The sequence below is a fragment of the Lynx rufus genome, unplaced genomic scaffold (genome assembly GCF_022079265.1).
Source record: "Lynx rufus isolate CCGP_SWC_20201006 ecotype Redwood Valley unplaced genomic scaffold, mLynRuf1.p SCAF_4, whole genome shotgun sequence".
Classification (NCBI taxonomy): domain Eukaryota; kingdom Metazoa; phylum Chordata; class Mammalia; order Carnivora; family Felidae; genus Lynx; species Lynx rufus.
Window position 1 is genome coordinate 83,037,743 of NW_025814856.1, and position 10,926 is coordinate 83,048,668.

At 37.3% G+C, this 10,926-nt stretch overlaps 1 protein-coding gene across 1 annotated transcript; it reads right to left on the minus strand.

Annotated features, from left to right (window-relative positions):
* Positions 1 to 7,772: 7,772 nt before the first annotated feature.
* On the minus strand, positions 7,773 to 8,685 carry LOC124523781 (60S ribosomal protein L6-like). Its single transcript, XM_047095663.1, is given in 2 exon segments — positions 7,773 to 7,835; positions 7,838 to 8,685. Coding segments are annotated over 2 exon segments (678 nt in total). The 5' UTR covers positions 8,490 to 8,685; the 3' UTR covers positions 7,773 to 7,809.
* Positions 8,686 to 10,926: the final 2,241 nt, after the last annotated feature.

The following is a 10,926-nucleotide window of genomic DNA, read 5'->3' on the forward strand; positions in this document are numbered from 1 at the left end:
ATGTTCAGATAGTATATGTCAGCTGAGTAGTGGCAGTGACATTTAGCCCTTCTGTGTTCCCCTGGGTGATCATCAATGGTACACAGGTACTGCAGATCTTTAGGAACTTTGTTTCAAGAGGATATTTAAAGAGAACAGAGTAGCTATTTGTTGCCGAAATTGAACTAATCCAAACTACCTACTAAATCTAGTCTTTAAATCAGCATGAACCCTGCCTTCCTCTCTTTGTCACAGATCCTTTGTTGTTGGCTCAGTTGCAAGAATTGCCTTCATATTAGTTGGTAATTTAAGCCTTTTTTTTTTTTTTTTTTTTGACAAACTGAATAGTTTCGGGGCATCTGGGTGGCTCAGTCAGTTAAGTGTCTGACTCTTGATTTCAGCTCAGGTCCTGATCTCAGGGTTCATGAGATTGAGCCTGTGTAGGGCTCTGCTCACTGACAGCATGGTGCCTGCTTGAGATTCTCTCTCCTGTCTCTCTCTGCCCCTCCCCCTGCTTACATGCGTGAGGTCTGTTTTTCAAAATAAATGAATAAACATTTAAAAAATTGAATAATTTGAATCAGTGATTGTCGAAGTATGGTTCCAGGAACTCTGGGGGTTCCCAAGATTCTTTCAGGGGTCTGCAAGGTTAAAACCATGTACAGGTAAGAGATCTATAAAAGTATAATATGGACCAATGGATTTCAATGAAACAGTATAAAATGTGCATGATATGGTTTCACATTCTACCCTGTGACTTACCTTTAAGAAAATATGCCAAGTTTGGGTGTAGTAGCAAAGGAGAGTATCTATAATTATCAGAAAAGTCTAAGGAAATATCTTTCTTTTCTAGTAACATATCTGTGCCAAGATGAGTTTTCTTTTTTCATTTTTAAGATTTTATTTTTAAGTAGTCTCTACAGTCAATGTGGCTCTTGAGCTTAGAATCCTAATATCAAGAATTACACGCTCTACTGACTGAGCCAGCCAGGCACACCCCTGAGTTTTTGGGTTTTTTTAATGGAAGTTTTTTTATTTTATTTTATTTTATTTTATTTTATTTTATTTTATTTTATTTTATTTATTTGTTTGTTTTTAGAGAGAGGTAGTGCGAGCAGGGGAGATGGGCAGAGGGAGAGAGAGAATCTTTTTCTTTTTTTTTTCACTGTTTATTTTTCAGAGAGAGAGAAAGACAGAGTGTGAGCAGGGAGGAGCAGAGAGAGAGAGAGAGGGAGACACAGAATCCGAAGCAGGCTCCAAGCTCTGAGCTGTCAGAACAGAGCTCGACATGGGGCTCAAACCCATGGACCACGAGATCATGACCTGAGCCAAAGTCGGATTCTGACTTCAATGATGACCAACTGAGCCATCCAGGTGCCCTTTGAGTTTTCCTCATACACATAATCAAACAACACATCAAAGCAAATCAAATAAAGACACACTTAAGAGAGTATAGCTATCTTCTTCCTTTTCTAACATCTTTGTTGAAGCCTGGTACATTCAATAAACTACACGTTTAAAGTGTACAATTTGATAGATTTGGGCATACATGCATATCACAAAACTGCAGCATAATCACTTTCATGCAGGTATCTGTCATCTCTAAGTTTGCTCTGGCCCCTTTGTATTCACTCACTCTTGCACCTCTCACTCCCTCCCTACCCCTGCCATCCTCAGACAACCACTGCTCTGCTCTCTGTCATGATAAATCAGTTTACCCTTTCTAGAATTTTATATATATGAGACTGCATTTGTTTTTTTTCCCTCAGGATTCTCTTTCACTTAGCTTACTTATTTTGATATTCATCAACATTATAGCATGTATCACTGGTTCATTCTTTTGTGTGTGTGTGTGTGTGTGTGTGTGCGTGTGTATGTGTGTGTGAATAGTATTTCATTGTATTATGCCAGAGTTTGTTTATCTGTTCACCTTTTGAACATTTGGGTTATTTCTGTTTGGGGCTGTTACAAATAAAGCTGTTATGACCATGCATGTATGATTCTTTGTGTAGACATAAGCTTTCATTTTTCATAGTAAATACTAAGAAGTGAAATGACTGGGTTATATAGTAGGTATATGTTTAATTTTTTAAGGAACTGCCAAACTGTTTTCCAAAATGGTTACACCACTGGATATTCCTCCCCGCAGTGTATGAGAGTTCCAGGGGCTCCACATGCTCACCAACACTCTGAACGGTCAGTCTGTTTTAGATATTCTAGTAAGTGGATAGTGTATCTCATTGTGGTTTTGACTTTCATTTTCCTAATGACTAATGATGCTGAGCATCTCTCCTTTATATTTTTATGCCTTTATAGAGATATGTTTCACATATTGAAATTCATCCAGTTAAAGGGTACAGTTCAGTGGTTTTTAGTGTATTCACAGAGTTGTGCAACCATTACCACAGTCTATTTTTGGAGTATTTTTTGAGCATTTTTAGCATCCCAAGGAGAAATCCCATGTGCATCCAGTGATCATTTTCCATTCTTGCTCCCCTAAACTCCACCTCAGCCCCTTGCAAATTCTAATTTACTTTCTGTCTCTGTGAACTTTCCTATTCTGGGCATTTGTCATATAAATGGAATCACATAATATGTGGTCTGTTGTGTGACTGGTTTCTTTCACTGAGCATAATGTGTTCAGAGTTGATCTATGCTGTAGTATAACTTCATTCCTGTTTATTGCCAAATAATATTCCATGTATAGATATATCACATTTTGTTTATTCATTGGTTGATGGATATTTACATTGTTTATACTTTTTGAATTTTATAGATATTGCTACTATGAATATTTCTCTATTTATTTTCTAGATATATGTTATAATTTTTCTTTTTTAGGTCAGCTCCATGCCATGCCCACTGCAGAGCCCAACATGGGGCTTAGATTCATGACCCTGAGATCAAGAGTTGAGCTGAGATTAGGAGTCAGACACTTAACAGGCTGAGCCACCCAGGAGCCCCTATCCTTTCTTTTATTGATGTGATGTATTACATTTTGTGAATATTAAACCACACTTGTATCCTGGGGATCACTCCCACTTGATCATGATGTATGATTTTTTTAATGTATTGTTGGATTCAATTTGCTAGTATTTTGTTGAGAATTTTTGCATCTATATTCATGAGAGATATTGGCCTGTAGTTGTCTTTTTTGTGTGGTGTTTTTATCTGGTTTTGGTGTCAGGGTTATGCTGGCCTCATAGAATGAATTAGGAAGTTTTCCTTCCTCTTGTATTTTTTGGAATTGTTTGAGAGGAATAGGTACTAGCTCTTCTTTAAATGTTTGGTAAAATTTGCCTGTGAAGCTGTCTGGTCCTGGACTTTTGTTTGGAGGGTGGGGGGTAGGGAGCTGTTCTTTGATTACTGATTCAACTTCATTGCTGGTTGTTGGGCTGTTCACATCTTCTATTTCATCCTGCTTTAGTTTAGGTAGGTTACATGTTTCTAGGAATTTATCCATTTCCTCTAAGCTGTCCAATTTGTTGGCATTTAAATTTTCATAATATTCTGTTACAATTATTTCTCTTCTGTTTATATTGATAGACTCAATTTGCTAACATTTTGTCAAAATTCTGTATCTATGTTCATGAGAAATATTGGACCATAGTTTTCTTTTCTCATTATATCGTGTCTGGTTTTGTCATGCTGGTCTCATAAAATAAGTTGGGAAGTATTTCCTCCTCTTCACTTTTTTTCCAGAGGAGCCTTGTATAGAATTGTATTATTTCTTCTTTGAAGGTTTGGCAGAACTCCCCAGTGAAGCCATCTGGACTCTGATTCTTCTGTGGAGATTTTTAAACTACAAATTCAATTTCTTTAGTAGGGGTGATCTTTAGTAGTTTGTGTCTTTCAAGGAATTTTTCTATGAGCGGTAGTAGTGTGTGCCTTTTAAGGAATTTGTTAATTTCATCTAAGATGTTCAATTTATTGGCATAAAATTTATTCATTATTCCCCTTATTTTTCTTGTATCTATGGAATTTTTAGTGATATCACCACCCTCATCCCTGATATTAAAAATTTATATATTCCATTTTTACCCTGATGAGTATAGCTAGAGGTTTATAAATTTTATTAAAATTCTCTAAGAATCAATTTTTTATTTTATTAATTCTCTCTATTGTTTTGTTTTGTTTTCAGTTTCATTGATAAATATTTTTATTTTTAATTCCTTTCTGTTTTTTTCCTCTCAAGCCTCGAAAGGTGGCAGCTGAGGTCATGGATTTTAAACCTTTCTTTTTTTTTCTAATATAGACATTTAGTACTACAAGTTTTGTTGAATACTGCTTTATTTTCATCCCACAAATTTTCATATGATTTGTTTTCAGTTTCATTTTGTTCAAAATACTTTCTAATTTCCCTTTTGGTTTGTTATTTGATCCATCAGCTGTTTACAAGTGTGCTATGTAGTTTCAGAATTTTAGAGATTTTTCAGATAATCTTTCTGTTATTGATTTTAAATTTAATTCCACTGTGGTCAGTGAACATGCTTTGTATGATTTGGATCCTTTTATTTATTGAGACTTGTTTTACAATCATGAATATGGCCTGTCTTGGTAAATGGTTTATGTACACTTGAAAAGAAAGTGTATTGCTATTTGTTGGAGTATATGACAAATTTCAGTCAGGTCAAATTGGTCAGTTGTGTTGTTCAAGTTTTCTATACATTTATGAATTATCTGTATGTATTTTCTATCGGTTATTGAGGAAGCAGTATTGAAATCCCCAACTATAATTATTGATTTAGCTATTTCTCTTTTCAGTTCTGTCAGATTTTGCTTCATTTATTTTGAAGTCTTTTTTTTTTTTAATGTTTATTTTTGAGAGAGAGAGAGAGAGAGAGAGACAGAACACAAGCAGGCGGGGCAGAGAGAGAGGGAGACGCAGAATCCGAAGCAGGCTCCAGGCTTTGAGCTGTCAGCACAGAGCCCAATGTGGGGCTCGAACACATGGACCATGAGGTCATGACCTGAGCCAAAGTCAGACACTTAACCGACTGAACCACCTCGGTGCCCTATTTTGAAGTCTTATTATTAGGTGCCTACATGTTTAGCATTCTTGTGAACTCTTGATAAATTGATTCCTTTATCATTATGAAATGACCATCTTTATCCCTGGTAATATACTCTGTTATGAAACCTACTTTGTCTAATATTAATATAGCCATCTCAGCTTTCTTTTGATTAGTGTTAGCATGATATATATTTTGTCCATTTTTTTCACTGTTAGCCAAGTTGTGTCTTCATATTTAAAGTGAGAGGATTTTACACTGCTGTTGTTTAACATAGTGCTGGAAGTTCTAGCATCAGCAATCAGACAACAGAAGGAAATCAAAGGCATCAAAGTTGGCAAAGATGAAGTCAAGCTTTCGCTTTTTGCAGATGACATGATATTATACATGGAAAATCCGATAGACTCCACCAAAAGTCTGCTAGAACTGATACATGAATTCAGCAAAGTTGCAGGATACAAAATCAATATACAGAAATCAGTTGCATTCGTATACACTAACAATGAAGCAACAGAAAGACAAATAAAGAAACTGATCCCATTCACAATTGCACCAAGAAGCATAAAATACCTAGGAATCAATCTAACCAAAGATGTAAAAGATCTGTATGCTGAAAACTATAGAAAGCTTATGAAGGTAATTGAAGAAGATTTAAAGAAATGGAAGACATTCCCTGCTCATGGATTGGAAGAATAAATATTGTCAAAATGTCAATACTACCCAAAGCTATCTACACATTCAATGCAATCCCAATCAAAATTGCACCAGCATTCTTCTCGAAACTAGAACAAGCAATCCTAAAATTCATATGGAACCACAAAAGGCCCCGAATAGCCAAAGTAATTTTGAAGAAGAAGACCAAAGCAGGAGGCATCACAATCCCAGACTTTAGCCTCTACTGCAAAGCTGTAATCATCAAGACAGCATGGTATTGGCACAAAAACAGACACATAGACCAATGGAATAGAATAGAAACCCTAGAACTAGGCCCACAAACGTATGGCCAACTCATCTTTGACAAAGCAGGAAAGAACATCCAATGGAAAAAAGACAGTCTCTTTAACAAATGGTGCTGGGAGAACTGGACAGCAACATGCAGAAGGTTGAAACTAGACCACTTTCTCACACCATTCACAAAAATAAACTCAAAATGGATAAAGGACCTGAATGTGAGACAGGAAACCATCAAAACCTTAGAGGAGAAAGCAGGAAAAGACCTCTCTGACCTCAGCCGTAGCAATCTCTTACTCGACACATCCCCAAAGGCAAGGGAATTAAAAGAAAAAGTGAATTACTGGGACCTTATGAAGATAAAAAGTTTCTGCACAGCAAAGGAAACAACCAACAAAACTAAAAGGCAACCAACGGAATGGGAAAAGATATTTGCAAATGACATATCGGAAAAAGGGCTAGTATCCAAAATCTATAAAGAGCGCACCAAACTCCACACCTGAAAAACAAATCACCCGGTGAAGAAATGGGCAGAAAACATGAATAGACACTTCTCTAAAGAAGACATCCAGATGGCCAACAGGCACATGAAAAGATGCTCAACGTCACTCCTTATCAGGGAAATACAAATCAAAACCACACTCAGATATCACCTCACGCCAGTCAGAGTGGCCAAAATGAACAAATCAGGAGACTATAGATGCTGGAGAGGATGTGGAGAAACGGGAACCCTCTTGCACTGTTGGTGGGAATGCAAATTGGTGCAGCCGCTCTGGAAAGCGGTGTGGAGGTTCCTCAGAAAATTAAAAATAGACCTACCCTGTGACCCAGCAATAGCACTGCTAGGAATTTATCCAAGGGATACAGGAGTACTGATGCATAGGGGCACTTGTACCCCAATGTTTATAGCAGCACTCTCAACAATAGCCAAATTATGGAAAGAGCCTAAATGTCCATCAACTGATGAATGGATAAAGCAATTGTGGTTTATATACACAATGGAATACTACGTGGCAATGAGAAAGAATGAAATATGGCCTTTTGTAGCAACGTGGATGGAACTGGAGAGTGTGATGCTAAGTGAAATAAGCCATACAGAGAAAGACAGATACCATATGGTTTCACTCTTATGTGGATCCTGAGAAACTTAACAGAAACCCATGGGGGAGGGGAAGGAAAAAAAAAAGAGGTTAGGGTGGGAGAGAGCCAAAGCATAAGAGACTCTTAAAAACTGAGAACAGGGGCGCCTGGGTGACGCAGTCGGTTAAGCGTCCGACTTCAGCCAGGTCACGATCTCGCGGCCCGTGAGTTCGAGCCCTGCATCAGGCTCTGGGCTGATGGCTCAGAGCCTGGAGCCTGTTTCCGATTCTGTGTCTCCCTCTCTCTCTGCCCCTCCCCCGTTCATGCTCTGTCTCTCTCTGTCCCCAAAAATAAATAAATAAATAAATAAACATTGAAAAAAAAACTGAGAACAAACTGAGGGTTGATGGGGGGTGGGAGGGAGGGGAGGGTGGGTGATGGGTATTGAGGAGGGCACCTTTTGGGATGAGCACTGGGTGTTGTATGGAAACCAATTTGACAATAAATTTCATATATTAAAAATAAATAAATAAATAAATAAATAAATAAATAAATAAAGTGAGAGGGTTTTTTTGTTTTTTTGGGTTTTTTTGTAGTTGGGTCTTTTCTATCCAGTCTTCTAATCTCTGTGTTTTAATTGGGATATTTAGACTGTTTACATAAAATGTGATTATTGATATAGCTGGGTGTAAGTCTACCATGTTGGTATTTGTTTTCTATTTGTCCCTTTAATTCTTTTTTTTTTTTTTTATGGATCTGTTATTTAATTAGGTTCTTTGTAAGAAATTTAGAACACCAATTTGTGAGGGTAAACCCATTCGTGAGGGCAAACACAGAGCGGAGGTAGCCCTGAAGCTGAGGAATGGCTTTGATTTTTGGCAGAATTTGCGAGTCCACAGCTTTCTGATCAACCTTGTGCTGCTCTGTAATCTCATATTTCTCTTTCTCCGTGTCGAAGATCTCACCTTCCTGGTGTCTGGGCTTACGCAGCTTCTTCTTCTTAAAGTAAGCATCAGTGAGGTGTTTGGGGATTTTCACATTGCTGATATCAATTTTGGTGGAGGTGGCAATGACAAATTTCTGGTGTGTTCCACGCAGAGGAACTCGATTAAGGGACAGAGGTCCAGTCACAAGTAGCAAGCCACTGCTCAGTTGCTTCAGGAAAACCACTCTCTTGCCTCTGTGGCGCCCAGTGAGGATGATCAAAATGGTTCCAGGAGTGATGCTGGCTCGCAGTTTCCTCACATGGTGACTAAAAGGTTTTTTGCCGTGGCTCAACAGCTTCTGAGGCACATCTTCAGTAGGATAATACCTAGGCATTTTGCGAAGTTTCACCACTCGGGTACCATCATTCTTGTCACCAACTGATTTTGTGACAGTAGCAAGAACCTTCTCCTTCTTTTTCTTTTCAATCCTGGATTTAGCTGCTGAATACTTCCTCTTATACATGGCCTTTCTCGAATACATAGCCGATCGGGAATATCTGCCAATTCCTCTGACTAGGACCGGGTTTCGGCTGCAGTGGGGCTTCCCCTTCTTTGGCGTTTTAGCCTTGAGGTTACCCTTCTTAACCTTGCCACCAGCATCAGCCTTCTTGGCTTCAGGTTTCTTCTCCTTAGCATCTGGCTTCTAGCTTTTTCGCCCGCCATCTTGCAAGATGGGAAAGAGAACTAAGATCCCGGCTTCCGGTCTATATCTGTCCCTTTAATTCTTTATTCTCTTTTCTCTTTTTTCTGCTTGCTTTTGGAGTAAGCGTTTTTTATAATTCGTTTTTTATCATTTTTGTTGGCTTGTTAGCTATAGCTATTTGTTTGGTTTGGTTTGGTTTCACTGATTGCTTTAGGGTTTGTTTTAAACTTACCACATTCTACTTTGAATTGATGTTATATTACTTCACATGCAGTAAAAGAACTTTATACTTCTATACTTCCATTTCTTCTGAGAATTCGTTTTGTTCTTACCAAACATTTTGCTTCTACATGTATTATAAATTCCACGATGCATCATAATTGCTTTTACTTGAATAATTGGTTTATTTTTGAAGTATTTAAACAATGCAAAGAAATATTTATAATTATTGACATAATTACCAGTTCTGGTCTGCTTTATCCCTTTGTGTAGATGAAGTTGTTGTTGTTGTTGTTGTTGTTGTTTAAGATTTCTATCTACTCACCTTTTTCTTTTACCTGAAGGACTTCCTTTAATATTTCTTTTTGTGTAGATCAGCTGGGAATAGATTCTTTCAGCTTTTGTATGTCTAAAAAAGTCTTTATTTTGCCTTTGTTTTTGAAAGATATTTTCATGGAAAAAGGACTTACAGGTTGTAGGAATTTTCCCCCCAGCTCCATTTGTCTTCTGCCTTGTATTGTGTTCATGACAAAATCTACCTTCATCCTTATCTCTTTTTCTGTATAAATTATGTGTCTTTTTTTCTGGTTTCTTTTAAGATTTTCCTTTTTACAACTGGATTTAGGCACTTTGATTATGAAATGATTTGATGTAGTTTTCTTCATGTTTCCTGTGCTTGGAATTTATTGAGATTCTTCAATCTGTGGGTTTATAGATTTCATCAAATTTGGTTTCATTAAAATATTGGTCATTATTTCTTAAACATTTTTTTTTCTGGGACGCCTGGGTGGCTCAGTCAGTTAGGCTTCCAACTTCAGCTCAGGTCATGATCTTGCAATCTGTGAGTTTAAGCCTCATGTTGGGCTCTGTGCTGACAGCTCAGAGCCTGGAGCCTGCTTTGGATTCTGTGTTTCCCTCTTTCTGTCCCTCCCCAGCTCATGCACTCATGTATACACTCACTCTATAATAAATAAATATTTTAAAAAATTTGTTTTTTTCTGATGGTGCCTGTATGGCTTAGTCAGTTAAGCATCTGACTCTTGATTTCAGTTCAGGTCATGATCTTGTGGTTTATGGAATTGGGCCCTGTGTCAGACTCCACACTGACAGCATGGAGCCTGCTTGGGATTCTCTCTCTCCCTCTTTCTCTGCCCCTTATCCACTTGTATGCATTCTCTCTCTCTGTCTCTCTCTGAAAATAAACTTTTTTAAAAAAATTAAATTTTTTTCATCTCCTAACCTGCTTCAGAGTATCCAGAAACATGAATATTAGGCTGTTCAACACTTTGATTTTCTTTTCTTTTTAATCTTTTTTCAACTTTTGTTTCTCTGTATTTCATTTTGTATGGTTTCAACTGTGGTATCTTCAAGTTTACTAATCTTTTCTTCTTCAGTGTCTAATCTTCCATTAATCCCCAGTATATTTTACATCAGAGACATTGTAGTTTTCCTATTTGGAATTTCAAGTTGGGTCTTCTTTATGAACCATGTCTCTACTTAACCTGTTCGTTCTTTCACCTTATTTCTTAAACATATGGAATACAGTTAGAATAACTGTTTTAATTTCTTTTTTACTAATTCGATTATCTGCATCATTTCTGGTTCAGTTTCAGTTGGTTATTTCTCATTTGTGGTTGTATTTTCCTGCTTATTTGCATGCCTGATTATTTGTTGGATGCCAGACATTGTGTATTTTACTTGGTTGGGTGCTGGATATTTTTATATTCCTATAAATATTCTTGAACTTTGTTCTGAGAAGTGAATAAGTTACTTGGGAACAGTTTGATCCTTTTGGGTCTTGCTTTTTAAGCTTTTAAAAGCAGGGCCAGAGCAGTGTTTATAATTAGTTTAGATTAGATTAATCTTTCCCCATAACTGAGGCGTTATTTTCTGAGTGCTCTACTTTGATACCTCATGAATGATGACGTTTTCCACTCTGGCCTGTGGGAATAGACAATATTTTCAAACTTGTGTGCATTTCCCAATCTTTTTGGGTGACTCATTAACTTCAGGTAGTTCTCTTACATGGATTCTCCAATAACTTCTTGCCTGAATA